Source organism: Palaemon carinicauda, chromosome 22 (genome assembly GCF_036898095.1).
Source record: "Palaemon carinicauda isolate YSFRI2023 chromosome 22, ASM3689809v2, whole genome shotgun sequence".
NCBI classification, from domain to species: domain Eukaryota; kingdom Metazoa; phylum Arthropoda; class Malacostraca; order Decapoda; family Palaemonidae; genus Palaemon; species Palaemon carinicauda.
The window spans coordinates 77,900,109-77,917,608 of record NC_090746.1 but is presented as its reverse complement, the minus strand read 5'-3'; the positions used below and the strand labels follow the sequence as shown (position 1 = coordinate 77,917,608).

At 34.2% G+C, this 17,500-nt stretch overlaps 2 protein-coding genes across 4 annotated transcripts in view; one reads left to right on the top strand and one right to left on the bottom strand.

The window, feature by feature from the left end:
- Positions 1–3,854, top strand: part of LOC137616555 (uncharacterized) — a 93,127-nt gene extending 89,273 nt beyond the window's left edge. For all 3 annotated transcript variants that reach the window (XM_068346410.1, XM_068346411.1, XM_068346412.1), the window contains exons 2-3: positions 1–49; positions 756–3,854. The exon at positions 1–49 is cut by the window's left edge and continues 212 nt beyond it. In XM_068346410.1, the coding sequence (XP_068202511.1) occupies positions 1–49; positions 756–1,794 (1,088 nt within the window). In that variant the 3' untranslated portion in view covers positions 1,795–3,854. The remainder of the gene's footprint in view (positions 50–755) is intronic.
- Positions 3,855–9,323: 5,469 nt separating this feature from the next.
- LOC137616554 (cytochrome P450 9e2-like) overlaps positions 9,324–17,500 on the bottom strand; it is an 11,680-nt gene continuing 3,503 nt past the window's right edge. Inside the window, exons 2-7 of the mRNA XM_068346409.1 lie at positions 17,490–17,500; positions 15,593–16,286; positions 13,118–13,336; positions 12,844–12,904; positions 11,691–11,881; positions 9,324–9,713 (exon numbers count right to left, since the gene is read on the bottom strand). The exon at positions 17,490–17,500 is cut by the window's right edge and continues 183 nt beyond it. Of these exons, the coding sequence (XP_068202510.1) occupies positions 9,541–9,713; positions 11,691–11,881; positions 12,844–12,904; positions 13,118–13,336; positions 15,593–16,286; positions 17,490–17,500 (1,349 nt within the window). The 3' untranslated portion in view covers positions 9,324–9,540. The remainder of the gene's footprint in view (positions 9,714–11,690; positions 11,882–12,843; positions 12,905–13,117; positions 13,337–15,592; positions 16,287–17,489) is intronic.

Genomic DNA, 17,500 nt, shown 5'->3' with positions numbered 1-17,500 from the left:
GGCAAGGTCAACAGCTCGTGGCTAACGAAACGGGTCACGCTGAATGCAGGTCAGTAGGCGTGAGGTTACCTAATCTAATGATGTGATTACTCTTTGATTAGGGATACTTTCGCTTGAGGTCAACGTTCATTTAATTGCACTCAGGGTGCTTTGCTTCGGTTATCTCAGGTCAACAGGGACTTGATCATTCTGAAATATTCATGTATGCTTCTTGTTCCCCAATGGAACTCAAATAGTGTTTGAAATTTTTCATTTATTGCATTGATAATAAGTTAAGTTAAAAAATCTAACCCTTTAAAAGATTTATTACATAGCTCATTCATGATGTTAACAAAAATTGCATAATATCAAGATTAAAAACACATTTATCTATATATGAAGTTGGCTCGCTTGAGTATTCGTCTGCTAGCGATTTAAGGGAACAAAAGGCTCTACAAATAAAAATATTCTCCGTTTATTTTCAAAGACACTTCTGTTTCGAGACTGAAGTCTGATTAGTTCTTGTATGATTAGAATTTAATTTCCAATGATTATAGTGCATGAAATACTTGCCTGACGATGGAAGGTTAAAATTACTAGGATATAACTTTTTATATTCTTCCATAAACTCTTACCAGTTCTGTTCACTGCTAAAATTAATAAATCTAAAGAAAAGAAAACTTCAAGTATATATTTATAATCATTATTATTATGATTATCATCTTTATGATAACTTGGTAAAATTCTACTTTACTAAGACCTCTCATTTATTTCAGGTGCCCTGGGTTCTGGGCAAGATGGACAGATGGCGCCTGTTACCAGGAGTACACCCAAGGCCCGTGCAAGGTTGGTGAGCTCTTCATGGGAAGGACACCCGCAGGAGCTGGTTTCTGTTCCTGTTCGTCAGAATTGGTCATGCACTACTTCCGTGCTGATGGACGTTGCTATCCTCTATATGAGCAGGGTCCTTGCCCAAAGGGTCACTTGCTGAAGTTCGATTACAGGACGCTGGAGCCAGTCTGTGAATGCCGCGACGGATACATGCTGGAGGATGATGGTTCATGCTACGAACTGAACACAGCTGGTCCCTGTGACCAAACCGCTTGTGACGATGGAATCAACTGTTATTTGCGTAACCTCGATGCCCTTAAGACGGAATGCAAATGCTTGCCTGGAAATGTAACTACTGCCGATGGGCACTGCTTTGAACCCTATTCCCGAGGACCTTGTGAGCATGGAGACTGGCTTGTTTTCTCCCAGCCTGGCGTTGCTGTTTGCAAGCCCAAGACCCAGTGCACACGCTTTGATAACTGGTTCTACTGGACTCCTGATCAGCGCTGTTATCGCCAGTATTCTCGTGGTCCCTGCCCAGCCGGTCAGCTGTTCTACCTTGATCCTAATACTGGCGAACCAGGCTGCCACTGCCGTAAGGATTGGACACCTTACTTCTGGGCTGAAGATAACTCCTGCTATGAGCAGCACTCAATTGGTCCCTGTCCATCTGGTATGTACTTCAGCTTTAACCAAACCTCAATGAAGACTGAATGCAACTGCTTCACCTCTCATGTTCTGCATGAAGAATCTGCTACTTGCTATGAACGCCATACGCGTGGCCCCTGCCCAGAAGGTCAGTTGGTTGTTGAAGATCCTAACACCCATCGCTTATCTTGTGACTGCCATGCAGGCATGGCTACCCACTACTGGAGTCAGGATGGGAACTGTTACCAGCATTTCTTGCAGGGACCTTGTGCAGAAGGGGAAACCTTCAGGATAGACCAGGCCGCTGGAACCCCATCTTGCATTACCTGGGGTTAATGCCACCGAGCCCAGGTGCATTTGAATGCCGTACATAGTACCTTCGTTTACAAGAATAGCACTAACACAAGCATTGTTTTGGAACATTAAGATAAGAAAATTTATTCTGAAATTACCAATGAAGTGTATTACATTGATTATGGTTATTTCTTGCAAATCTGTCACTTGTATGCCTTTTATCAACAACCACTTGGCCCCAAAGGAAGCTTATATCCCCATATACAGCATTTACAACTGATGATTTGTCATTATATAATGTTCCATGCTTTTTCATATAAAATCACACACATTGATGTGATTGCTATTATTGTTCATGATATCTTATTTACATCAGAGTTGTTAACTTTCATCTTCCTATAGATAATATATACAGGTATTTTAGTTATATGATACCTTTAGGTTCCTCTGGCATTGCTTGTTTTAGGGTGCAAGGTGGTCTGTTACTGTATATACTGTACAGAAAAAATTCAAGATAGTATCACAGAAGCTCACTGATTACAGAAGAATCCCGGACTATTTCAAATACCAAGACAAATGGTAAAATGAATTATTTTCTTAAATTATTTATGCGAAACCTCTCAAGCCTGAAATCAGTGACCTGGTGAAGCTATCATGGAAATGTCTTCGCTCGTAGTTTGCTTTTTGTTTTATATACTTATGCAGACGTAAGGAATCAGTACTCATTTTGTATAAAGGGTCTTGGGAAATATTTGATGATATGTTTTGTTTATGAGAATTTAAAGCTTGTTAATATGATTCAGGGTAAATTAGACTTTGCATTGAATAAGAAGTCGTTTCGTACCTCTTGTAAAATGGTGTGCTGCTTCCTGACAGTCTGTACTAAACCTTCCTGTCTATTGTCCAAATCTTGAAAGATCCCTGCCACACTTCGAGTGGGGGGAAAAGGCAGTCAGCCAGCACGAGGCTTTTTGTTAACAATTTCTTGTTTTTATCAGTCACTAATTGGGAAAGATTCTAGAGTTTTTTTTAGTAGTCTGCTTAAGTTACTTCCGTAAAGTTGAAAAGAAAGGATTAGAGACGTCTGGGAGGATTCCTTATAGAGAGTTCCAAGCTAACATATACCTGGTTACTAAAAGTAGAGATTTGGTCGAATAAAATCGTTATAATTCTTAGAAATATGATAAACTCTTCTGATTTACTTAGCAGTAGAATAACAACAGCTAAGATTTGTTTATGAAAGATGGTAAAATCTTTAACTCCAGTGGTAAACTATCAGTAGTTGAGTTTTGTTCATCAGACATGGTTACAGTTTTCGGCAATATGGTAAACTTTTTGAATTCTTTGAGCGTTTTCATGCCTAATGGTTATTTGCACAAGAAATTTGATAAACTTTGAACTCATTTATCGTGGAACACGAAAATTCTATTCAAGGGAACATATATGATGAAACTCTACATGATTTTTGAGTATTATAGTATATTCTTAGAATTTGTTGTTCTATTAAAAAATCAGTCTAAAAAGATTATATCTTGGTAGTGGATCACTATAAAAACGTCAGATGTTTTAATACAAAGAATATATTGGTAGTAGAGTCTCTTTCAGAAATACCTCTCTTAAGGAACCCTTGCACACATTTGCAAAAAAAGTAATTGAAATCACCCATGAATATTTTACTGCTTGCAAGTATTTTCAAGTTATATATCATTATTTTACAACGCATACCCTCCATTGCTTACCTGTCCCCTCTCAAGTGTTTAAGGATGTGGTAGCCTATTGGAAGCATACCTGCCTCACAGTCTTATTGGAAACGTCCCTATTTCGCAGTCTGTTAGATAACAGTTCGTTTTGCGATCTATTCCTGTCTCCTTCCAAATGCTCCAGCTTGAATAGATGCATCCATAGTTAGTCTTGATGATTAACGTATCCAGAATATTATTGTTGATTAAATCTTACGAAAGGAATTTTATTAGTTTGACTAATCCTAGATCGGTAGATTTTATTATAATTTCTCGGCATCAACTTATATATGTATAAGTGTAGGAGTGAAGAGCATATATCTGTATATGTATATGCGGTATATTTACCTATATATATATATATATATATATATATATATATATATATATATATATATATATATATATATATATATATATATACAGTATATATATATATATATATATATATATATACATATATATATATATATATATATATATATATATATATATATATATATATATATATATGTATGTATATTATATATATACATACAGTATATGCACATACATATTGTATGTCAAGCAAACAGGTCTTCCATTAGTTAAATATATAAGTATATGAAAAGAGAGATCTAATGATATTTATTTATTTTTCACAGCATCCCAATATCGAGTTGTTTATAAGATACTATGCTAGCTCTAGAGTTAAAGTAATTTTATTAGTTTTTTCTCTTATTTCTTGGAAATATTTTTGTTTACAAAGAACAATAAGTCTACAAGATTATGTTTTGGACAAATGATTATCTTTGCAGAATTTAGATTATAGTTTTAAGAGTTTTTCCTTATGATTTCATTGCAAATGTGTTATTTTCCCCAAGTATTTTCTATTTACTTATTCATTATTTATCTTCAGCAACCCCCTCCCACATCAACACCCCCTACTTCAACGACCCCCTTTCCCCCCTCACCCAATTCATTGGGGTTATTAATTTCGAGCAAAATCTTAAGACCGCAAAGACTCTGAAAAACAAAAACCTCTGTCTTCATCCCTATCTATTTATGATTGTCAATTTCACCGGACCAGAAACAGAAAGTGTGCGTGCGTGTGTCTGTGTCCGTTTTGCGTGTGTGTACGTAGGCAATGTATGTTACATGGCCTCCCTTCAGTGTGCGTGATGTGTGTTTGAAACATAGCAACAAAGATTTCTGTATTGTTGAATTAAAAGCTTCATATCTCTACTGAAGCTTCCTTCTCTTTGGTAAGTTTTATTTTAAGATGTTAGTGAACTTTCTAAAGAACTGTTGGATGGATTTTTTTTTTAATTTAATCTCACGAAGTGTTACAAATTGCCCCAAATGATTGGTGCGTGTAAATCACCGCTCTATGAAAGACGAGCTAGAATATAAAGGCCGTAATTTCTAAATGTCGAAATGTTTTTTTTTTTTTTTATATATATATAAACCACTGTGTTATTCTTCCCTCTTATTTTCTTTACCGCTTGATAAAAAGGATTATATTTTTGTAACTCTACTAGATACGTACCATTTGTTAGCAATCTAAGCTTGGCCTTTTTCTGTTCTCTTGTCAAGACACGAGTGATTCCATCATGTTTTAGAAGCACAAAAGCGTTTGTGATAATATTCCCGAATAAATAAAAAAAATATCACTTCTATAGATGTCTTTTAATCAACTCCTTATGCTGAAAGGTTACAAATTCCCAATACTTTTCGTGTTTTTGGTTTCTAGAATTTTAAATATTTTTTTCTTTTATGTAATTATTTTGTGTGAAATAATACATCCCAGAAAGGACGATGTATTATTTTTCTTATTTTTCTTATAAAAATGTGTGAAATAGTTCATTTATTTTCTAGAAGATTTATTCCAACTGTGACCTGATTTTGCAATAATCCACCTATTCAGTAAGTTGAATCGGTTGAACTTCAGATATTCAAACTTGCAGCCAATGATTGTTATTTTGAATAGGTTATTATATGCTATATCTGTTTTAACGTTACTAAACTTCGGGTATTTCATATACTTTATTCATTATTTCTCATATATAGTTTATAGTCCAGTCATTTTAGTCATATTTTAGTGAAATAAATGAAAAAAATCATAAGCTGAAATTTTGCACATGACTTCTTTAGACACTTAGAAATAACATATCAAAAGTCCCCATTGATCCACCTTGAGCTTTGTCGGCCATCTTGGAAAATGGCGGCCAAATTTCCTTTTTTTGCTTTTTTCATGAAAACGGTTAGTCTGACGAAAATAACTACCCAGTACATTATTAAAGCTCACCAAATTCTCTATACAAAAGCTCTCATGCATATGTACTCTACAAGTGATAATTTGCAAGCTATATCAAGTTTTTGGGAGCACAATATTTTAAATTCGTACTTTTTTTCCACACCACCCATGAGGTAAAGTAAGTAGGCGCGTTATTTTTTAATGTGGTTTTCCCTTTAGGCCTAATCCACAACCATCTTGATATTCTCCTTGTCACATATACAATTTCTTACACTAAATCTGTGATCTTAACGATTTCCTTGGACGCTCTAGCGGCTCCACTGAAGTAGAAGTAGATGGTAAAACACTTGATTTTGCCGTACCTGAATTATTGACTAGTTCTTCACAGCTAATTTCCTGTTGGTTTGCATAACATATTTCTTCTGGTGCAACAGATTCTTCATGATCTTCATTGTCACTTTCATCAGTATCACGTGAGGGAGTCTCCAGTTTATCCATTAGTTCTTCCTCGGATTGGATTATAGAGTTTGAGCAAGAAACCCTTCGACAACATACACATACGATGGAACATTTTAGACCCCCTTTTACACAGCTGCAGTTCCGTACACAGTTCTTTGTGCATGTGCATGATATCAAATGTAGTAACTTCTCAGGTGCGGGTGGTAATTCTGTGGTGACAAGAACCAAGCCATCAGTGCCTTTTATCCATCTGCTCAGGCGGTAGTGGATTGCTCTGCCATAGTTGAACCTGATGGTACACACGAAGAAAATGTTTTGATGCTTCTGCTCTTGGGGAAGTCTTTCAAGTTTTACTTGCCTTTTACAACGCACTTCAATCGAAATGAATTTAGCTCAAATTCTTCATCAGGACCTCCATATAGGGCAATAAGTAACTTCTCTCCTGCATCAGCCACTGATTTCTGTGTTGATGTCTTACTATTAAATATATCTACATGCTTTCTTAGTCTTTCTTTGTTCTGTAAAAGTCTGAATAGTTTAAGCTTCCCTTGTTCGAAGAGAGACGAAACTGTGTCACACCCACTGGCAGCATGAATGAAAAGAATGTAATCCTGTAGTGAACCAAGTGAAGCTTGTAGATCAGAAGAATTGTAGTGTCGGGCAGGCACTTTTCCCCGACCAGGTTTCAAGAAAGTAATATTTCTGCTTTCTGGTGTCAGTGCAGTCAGAAGTATAAGAAGGTCAACATTTTCTCCAACAACAGCGATGGTGCTCTCAGAGTTCAAACACACTCGTATAGCTGTCTATATAATTAATAAATCTGCATCATCAGGTGCTTGTTTCACTGAGATACCATTTTCAGCTAGTTTTCAGGACAACTGGCTCATAAATCACGATTTGTCATGCTCATTTGATAGGATTTTTTCTTGACTAATGCATACTTTGGTGTTGGGGTAAAAAATCGTATCAGTAGTTTGCAATGTGCGTGATCTGCGTTGTGTCTCTGCATACTTTGTACTAGATTTTGAGTCACCGTATCCATCAAACACAATGACTGCCTTTGTGTGGTAATACTGTTTGATGTATGAGATGTATGCCTCATAGACCTCATCATAAGTGAGTCCTTGAATATGTGATGACCACACAACACGATGAAGTAGAAAACCTCCATCTACAATGAAAACTTCTTCATCCAGATACTGAAATGTACTAGTACTCTTATCATTGAACACACACTATACATTGCAGCTTTGTTGGTCTTTCTCATGCCCTATTCATTAAATAATGCAGGTGGCATTGGGGCAAGCTCGTATTGAAAATAATCATGCAGATCAGCAGTACTAGTGTATAATGTATGTATTATTCTTTGGAACAGAAGAGTTATATCAACAGGAACTCTTGAAAACAAAATATACTTTTTCTTGAAATCAAACACAGTTTCTTTTGATCTAAATTTCAGTTTAATAGGTACCTGACCCTGTTTCCTCCTGGTCAGTTGTATCTTTTTTTATAAGCTGCTTTTATACTCTTTTCTCTAGTATAGTCTTTTCTTCATTTTATGTGTACTTGAATAGTTGATAAATTAACCCACTTTTGCCACTTATCATCTCCTCTTTTCTTACTTGCTTCAACTAGTGTCGACATACCTTTCTTAACACAAACATTTTCACTTTCTATTAAGCGTTCTTCGCAAAGTACACACAATTCACTTTGATCTGTGGTTCCTTCCATTTTTAATGTATATTCTGAAATGAAAACAAAACTAAAAGGATAACCATTTAGAAAATACTATAGTGCATAAAAAAAAAGCCAAGTATCAGATCAAAAGCAAGTGAATAAATTCACATGGGCATGCTCACACAATTTAATATGGTTACAAAACCGAGAATATCATTAAAAATATCATTCATAGCCAAAATATGCATTGAACATCTTTTGTAGAAAATATTATGGTGAACAATAATGTATTGGGCAGTTATTTTCCTAAGATCAATGGTTTCCATGGAAATAGCGAAAAACTGAAATTTGGCGGCCATTTTCCAAGATGGCGGACGAAGCTCAGGGTGGACGGATGAGGACTTTTGAGAGGTTTTTTTCTAATTGTCTGTAGAAAACATTCTCCAATTTTCAGCTTGTTATGAATTTTTTCATTTTTTTTCCTAATTTGACTGGACTATTAATTATTATCTTATTTCCTTTCCTCACTGGGCTATTCATCCATGTTGGAACCTTTAGGCTTATAACATCTTGCTTTTCCAACTAGGGCTGTAGCTTAGCTAATAATAACAATATATTTACTTTTGTAATTGAAATGTGTGAAATAATACTTTTTCAGAAAGAAGGGCTCTGTGGAGAGAAAAATTTCTGCCAAGGATGTTTTAAATTCTGCCTAAAGTAAAAAGAAAAAAAAAAGTTAACTTATTATGACTTCTACTTCATCTTGTCTTTGTATTTCCTCTAAGATCCCGGAGCCGGACCATTTGGCTTAAATTCTATAAATATATTGAGTATACTTCTTCAAACATGTAAACATATTGCATTTAATGTTTAAAACAAAGTAATAGATAAAAAAACGTAAACTATCTTTAGGTAAGGATTGTATATTCAAGCTTATATAGTAGTTAGATCACAGCATTTGATTTTTGGTTTACATACATTTACAGAATCATTGATGCCAGAAGTGACAAACTTCTCTATTCATTTGAAAAATTTGCAAAATGCTCTAAATCTATACCTGAAAATGCATATTTTTCATATTTTGGATATATAATGCATTAGAAAATAACAACGGTAAAGGTTATAATAATATTGACTTTTTTTATCGTCCATGTTTTAAAAACCAGAAGGAAACTGACACAGTATCCATCTTTTTTTTTTTCTATTTTATGATCTTCATTTCTTTAACATTTCGTTGCTTTTTTTCCACGAACTAGTCACACGCTTCCTTAGTTCCACATTCTTTTCCCTATCTTCTGGTCTGGGCTATTTAAGGGCACCAAGGTTTCTGCTCACCATCAGTCTTTGTGATTATAGTTCATTCATTCATTCCTCTTTTTTTTTCAGATAAAGAAAGGGTTTTGAAGGCTTAAATTCAGACAGTGAAAAGAGATTGAAGCATTTTGCTCAAACAATGCAAATGATTTGAACACTTTAATTCAGCCATCGCAAAGGGCTTAAAGCCTTTTGTTCGGACAAAGCAATGGATTTAAAGTCATTGAGTCAGGCAATGTAAAAAGAACTGAGGTCTCTTGTTCAGGTTATCCAAAGAAACACAAGTCTCATGTCCAGATCATTTGAAGAAGTCATCAAAGGCTGTTGTTCAGACTATCTATGGTAGTTCGGATACCCATGCGTTTATTCAGACTGCACAAGGGGCTTAAAAGCCACCTCAAACTCATTAGAAGGCCTCATGATTCCTGGATCAGTGTTGAACTGCATCTGCTCAAAACCAGGTGCACAACTCAGTTCGAAGTTCAAGAGGATTTTGGCGATGATCAACTTCGCTTCCATTTGAGCAAATCGCATTCCTGAGGAAGAAAGCAGAATCAACTTTATAAGTCACTGAAACATACTTTTCAGGTACCTTTCCGGGTGGGGATACCTTAATGTGGTGAGAGGATCTGTGTATCGCCATTATAAGCAAAGCTGTACTAGCCAGGGCCACCAATACTAGTTTGTTTTGTTGTGAGCGATCAGACTAAAAAGTTTCCTACTATCACCAATCTGCAGTATCCAGCGTGGTAATGAACATGGCCAAATCCTAGACATGACTAAGGACATGCTGAGGCATTTGTCCATCATTGGGTTAAAAATAGCTGCATTTCTTGTTGAGTTTCAGAATTTAATGTAAAATCCTAGAATTGTTTAGTAATTCTGACTGGTATCTCATTAGTGATTCCTAGATATATAGTATTTTGATATGATGAAAAAGGTAATTAAAATCTAACTTCGGTACTAATATTAAAGAGAATCATTATAGGAATAAAACTATTAAATAGCTTTGCTACTTACTTTAATAATCTAGAGATTATCAAAGAGTATTTTACTAGATTAGTTTAAAAAATGTAATCACTATGTGATTACTAATGAAACTATAATCATTTGACAGTAAATCAGTCTGTTTATATATATATATATATATATATATATATATATATATATATATATATATATATATATACACATATATATATATATATATACATATATATGTATATATATATATATATATATATATATATATATATATATATATATATATATATTATATATATGTGTATATATATATATATATATATATATATATATACATATATATATATATACATATATATATATACATATATATATATATATATATATATATATATATATATATATATATATATATATATATAAGTAATGAATTTTTTGAAATATTGCCATATTTGCCAGTCACTTTAAGAGGTATTTATTGTCCGCGCATGTTTAAAAAATCTGGTATAATTACAAAGCCTATATGAGGATTTTGACTTTTCCCCTATTTTCAATTAAAAGTGCCGTGGGGCTGGCTCTGTGGGTGGAAAACTCCAAAAATTATTATTTACGACATTAAAATCTAAAATATTTATCAATGAACATTGAGTATTTTATTAACAATAAGTTTTATGTTTTGTAGATGTGATCTAAGGCATCACACATAATTCTACACATAATTCGTATAATGTGATGTCTTTCATTTCTTTATAATTATTCCTTTGACTATTTAATCTTCAAGTTCCTGCTGACATCTGTCAATTTTGTTGTAATAATCTTAAACTCTTCCTATCAAAGTCATACCTAAAGCCTCTTCACAAATTAGCCATGGACACTTTTCGTAGGTTTATGCAATTACTAATATCATTATTATCGTCCCTGTTAATTTTCTGGAGATCCTTTAATTTCCCAAATCTGGGCTGCTGTTGGAGGAAGAGCCCGTGTAGAGACTAGCTTATATAAATTAGAACCATAAATTCGTCTTGATACAGCGTATCTAACTCGTTAGTTATAGTTGCACAAGCTATAGTTGCTGATTAACTTATTCTCTTAAAAAGATCTAAAGATATAAGTGATATTTTTTATTCATCACTTCTTACGTGTAGTTTATTTATTTCCTTATTTCCTTTACTTACGGAGCTATTTCCCCTGTTTGACCTCTTGGCTAGTAGAAGCCTGCTTTTCATACTAAAGTTGTAGTTTAGTTGGTAATAATAACAACAACAACAACAACAACAACAACAACAAAAACAACAACAATAATAATAATAATAATAATAATAATAATAATAATAATAATAATAATAATAATAATAATAATAATAATAATAATAATAATAATAATAACTATTTATTTCATTATTTCCTTTAATCACTAGACTATTTTCCCTGTCGGAGCCCTTGGGTTTGTAACACCTTGCTTTTCCAAGTACCTTAACCAGTAGTTATAATGATAATAGTAATGACATCAACAAGAACTTGAAACTCACCGATACAGTTCCTCGGTCCAAGACCGAAGGGTAAGTAGGTACCAGTCTTTATATCGTCTTTATTCTCAGGTAGAAATCTCTCCGGGCGAAACTCTTCGGGCTCTGGCCAAAATCTCTCGTCATGATGGATGCTGTGGATGGGTATGGAAACAACCATTTCACGAGGGATGACTAATTCTGTTCCTGGTAATCTGTTGGGAGAAAAGGGGGAAAATTATATGTTAATGATACAATGTATCCTATTGAAGTTTTTATTCTGGCTGTGGTTAGATTGTGGAGGAGATTTTCTTAATCAAATAGTAGAATTAGTGGAACTTTTAAGAAGATCCCACTTAGTGAAAATGGTTCTCATTGCTTATGCATTACTTATCTTCTTAACATTTTTTCTTTATCAAGATATATCAATTTGCTGTAGTTATTTTTTATAGTTTACTCTTTGCTTCGTTCTTTTCCGACATGGGCTATTTGGTAAATCAAATATTGATATTATGTAACAGATTCTTGGTAAGGTTATTGAAATATGCCAGAGAAACACTTCCGCAATGAAGAAAAATATAACATAAACTACTTTTCTAATCAACAAACAGTTGGTAATTTTTACTGCTTACCGGAATAAAGTATGGCATTGAATTCAATACGCATATTAACAGCATGATTTTGTAAATATATTAATATGAAACCATACAATCTAACTTTTTTTTATAAGCAAGACTCTGAAAACCACTTAACTAATGTATGAGCTTTGTATCAAAAATATTCTCTGAAATCTTGTGAGAATTAATTGATCTATAGATAACCATATAACCAATCATTAGGTCTTTGGAGGCCAATAAGCACCCTGGTACTGTACAATTAGAAAAAATACTAAATCTCAAAGGCTGAAAAGAAGAGGGGTCGGTGGTATATTAACTCTTTCACTTTCACTGGCAACTTAGTCAAAATTTGAAACAGGGAAACACCCCTTAAAATCACCCAAACCATAGAAAGTTGGTATTCATTGGAAAGGTCTTAATGAGATCTCTTCAATAAATATCAACAAGCTATGGTTTGTGTAGTCTTGAAAGATTTTGCTACATCAGAAGTTTGGTTGAGTTTACAACTGGCAGTGAAAGGGTTAAAAACTAAAAGTGAGATCCCAATCTTCATGACTTACTTGTATTCTTTTGTACACTGACGCTCTGTTACATGTGCAGGACTGTACAGTCTTAAAGTTTCTGTAAAAGATACAGAGAGTTCAGTTCGTTTCATATTGCTGAAAAATTTCATTTCTTTAATAGATTATCCATGTTTGTCTATAGAAGCAATATTTCTCCAAGTGATTTCATTAGGTGATTTATATATTTGAAATAGGATATTCATTAGAATCATATAATCAGTAAAAAAAAATGGCTCTTGTAAAGATATAGGAAACAAAAATGCATCGTTACCTGAGAAACAAGCCTCCAGGTACTTGGCTCCCATGATTCCTTGGTAATTGAGTTCCCCATGTTCTTTAATTAATCCCCTCAGCTCTTCTCGAAGTTTCTCTTGTGCTTCAGGGTTCTTCGCCAACAAGAATGCAACAAACGAGAGTGTAGTTGCTGTAGTGTCAAAACCAGCCAGGATGAAGAGTACTGAGTTGGCAACAATGATCATCTCAGTAAGTGCTACGGAGGAAAGATTGAAAAGTCAGAAAAAAATTTCGTACCAAGTTGACAACAGTAATCTTCTCAGTAAACTCTACGGATGAGATTGTAAAATTGGAGAAAATAATCTAATACTGCTTAGGAAAAATTACAAAGTCAGAGAAAATAATCTAGTACTGAGTTGGCAAGAATTATATTCTTAGTAAGTGCTATAGAAGAAAGATTTAAAATTCAGAAAAAAAATCTAGTACTAAGCTGGCAACAAAATAAAAAAAAAAAAAAAAAAAAAAAAAAAATTGTCTAGAGCTGAGTTGGTAAGAATTATCTCAGTAAGCGTTACATAGGAAAGATTGAAAAATCTGAAAAACAACCATCTAGTACTCAGTTGGCGAGAATTATCTTCTCAGTAAGCCATACAGAGGAAAAATTGAGAAAAAAAAATAATCTAGTACTGAGTGGGCAAGAATGATCTCCCCAGTAAGCGTTACAGAGGAAAGATTGAAAAGTCAGCGAAAATAATCTCATACTGAGTTGGAAAGATTGAAAAGTCAGAGGAAATAATTTTGTAATTTCGTTGGCAAGAATCATCTTCTCAGTAAGCCATACAGAGAGAAAATTGAAAAGTCACCAAAAATAATCTGGTACTGAGTTGTCAAGAGTGATCTACAGAAGAAAAACGGAGGAAAAATTTAAAAGTCAGAGAAAATAATTTAGTATGAAGTTAGCACGAATGCTCTCAGTAAGCACTACAGAGAAAATATAAAAAAGTCACAGAAAATAATCTAGTACTAAACTAAGCTGGCAACTATGATCTCAGTAAGTGCTGCGGAGGAAGGATTAAACAAATCAGAGAAAATAATCATGATGGGCATTTGAATTTTTTCGTTCATAATCAGGCTTAAAAAGAAGAGGACACCATAGATTATGTAGAAGAGAAGAAGGAAGAAACTGAGATATTGAAGTTCGGACGAGAAGTCATTAAGAACTAGAACGTGGAAGAATTAGGTACAAAGGGTGCCAGTATGATAATGAATACCATATTTATTGCCTTAAAATTGAAAGGCGATATCTGCTGTTGGAAAAAGAATGAGTGTGGTCGTCGTGGACCAGAAATGCTACAAAACTTCTGCTTTCATGAAGAGAACTATCCAAATAAAATGATTACGTTAACCTTAAAGACCATATAATCTTATATTAACAAATTGAAAGTGTATTAGGCAACAATTATCGGGCAAAGTTAGGCTCGCCAAAGAAAAGAACTAGATTTTAAAGCTAGCAATAACCAGTATAAAGGTTTGACCAGTCCTCAGTAGGTAAATAAGATTATACAAAAAGCTGTCATATTTTGACACTGTAATTCGAGGTAGGGATTGAAAAAGTCGAGTCTGCATAAAAGTAGGATGGTTATGAAATAAACTAATCATTGAGAATTAGTGAAGGGCTAATAACAAGTCAGTCAAGGTTACAAGAGAATCTAATTCAGAGAAAAAAATAATCATCGAAGGATACTGGATCAATTGCTGTGAAAAAAAAAAAAAAAAAGCTTGAGTCGACAGGATACAATCATGATGTTTTCTTCAGTATGAGTCATATGTTGTATCTATCTTTAGAAGGATACTGGGCCTACAACAGACATAGTAGAGTGAACGTTGATAGACCAATATATAGTAATAGACGTAAAAGATTTTAAGCTTGCCTCATCGCAAAATCTGAGAAAAACTATTATGTCTTGGGCTGCACTAACAGACAAAATTGTAATTCCTAACTATCTGAAGTTCAGTTGGTGTTCGTTAGGAGATCAGTTAGCATTTGATAGAGAATCAGTTGACATTCAATAGATCAGTCGGCGTTCAATAGATCAGTCAGCATTCGATAGGAAATCAGTCGGCGCTCGATAGATCAGTCAGCATTCGATAGGATATCAGTCGGCGCTCGATAGATCAATTGGTATTCGATAGGAGATCAGTTGGGTTAGATAGGAGATCAGTCGGGGTTCAATAGGAGATCAGTCAGCGTCAATAGGAGATCAGTCAGCATTTGGTAAATCAATCAGCGTTCTATAGGAGATTAATCGGCGGGGTCAGCAAATGATTGCCGATTATTCACAGACTAGATTATTCTATTATAAATATGGCTAAAATTCGTGGAGATTGTTTTTTATTTTAGTTTCGGCAACGGGGCACACACATTAAAGGTAACGTATATATCCCTAGTTTTAGGGAAACTACTCCTCCTTATAATAGTATAGGAAAAGACTGGACCAAAATAGTTACTTACGATATTTTGGAGTCTTTGATGTTGGGTCTTCTAGATTTTCACGCGCTTCCAACATCAAGTCAAGGAAATCCCCACGATACAGACCAGCTTCCCGCTGAGCTATGGCCTCTTTGACGACATCCACGAAGAAGAACATCTCCTCCTGAACAAATGTCAACCCTAATAGTTGGCAGAATTTGGGAGCAAAAAAGAACAACATAAGCTTCATCAAGCGAAGAGGGCGTACATTGACGAGCGCAGCCACTTTCTGATTGAAAATGGAATCTTCATTGTCCATGGTCCCTGATTCCATTCCGAAAGCACACGAAGCTATTACTTCTAATGTATAAAGACCAAATGTCTTCTTCAGTAAGAAAGTCGAAGAATCTTTCTCTTTCCTTTGCTTCTTGAGGTAATCTACGAGTTTTTCCGCCTTGTCAGCCACCAGTGGAAACATCCCTTTCATTCTTCCAGATGTAAAACTAGGTGACAGAACAGAACGAATTCCTTTCCAGTGGCTTCCAGTGGCATTAGTCAAGAAATGGTTTGCTACATCATCTGTATCTGTAGTAAAGGTGAAGTTTCTTCGGTCCACGAAATGGTCAAAATCTTTTATGAGAATCAGTTTGGCAAGTTCTGGATCACCAATCATCAACAATGGTTTGAAGAATTCATATAAACCGCAAAATGTTGAACCTCCATGTTTTTTGTACATCTGAAAAAAAAAATATTCTTGTTAGATTTGAACCTTAAGATAATCCGAAAAAGAAACAGTGATGTAAAGTGGTACGAGGTAAAAGGGTGATAAAACATTAAATGTTATAGTAGGATGGGTATATTGATTACCAAGCTGATAAAAGGCTTAAGTATAGTTTGGACTGTCACTCATTTCAGAATAATAAGCTTTGCTCCATATGACCCAATATTACAGTGGGAGGGCAGCAATATGATAGAAGTGTAGTGTGATAGGTAGAAGGACCTTTGGTAATATCTACATTGTACCAAGGGAATACGTGACGCATGACACAGTTCTAGAGATAAGGAAGGAAGGTCATAGCATTTATAATGTTTGGTAGACCAAATAGTTATTTTTATATACCTTATCATTCAAGAGCAATGGAGAATGATTTAATTTGATCACTGTTTAACTATCCCATCTTTATTCATTGAATCTAATAAATAGAGATATAGTAGATTTCAGAGCACGAGTCATTCAAAGCATATTTAGAGTATTTCATTACAGAGATGCTTAATTTCTTTTAAGGACACCTAAGTTAAAAATGCTTGACCTTAAATGCAAAATAATATTACCTGCCTTTTAGTATAAGTAGTGAAAGCATCTTATACCTCATCTGAAATGTATTGAGATGTCAATTATGTTTTTCCAATGTAGTTTGAGTATTCCCTACCATGTCTGAATCTTAATAAAAGAAGACTAAAACCCAACACTATTTATGAAATATATAGGAGCCTTCAAGCCTGAATAAAAATGACAAGAAGACCATCCGCAAACAATCTACTTTCAGTATTCCTTACCTGTTATGAATCTTAATGAAAGAAGACTACAAAACCTCACACCTTTTTCTTACATATATAGAAGCCTTCAGGTCTTTATGAAAACTGACAAGAAGATCATATCTCCATCTATTTTAATATTGTTTCTATTCTTAAAATATATTATTTTGGTTATTCATTGATTCCCTTGTAATTTATTTAATTCCCCATTTCCTTTCCTTACTGGGCTATTTTCACTATTAGATCCCTTGGGCTTAGAGCATCATGCTTTTCCAACTAGAGTTGTAGCTTAGCTAGTAATAATGATAAAAAATAATAAGCAAAAGCAAGGTTTAAACATCTTGTGGTTCGATTAAAACACAATGAACCACGTTATAATCTATAATAAGGATCCATCACTCACCTCATCGACGT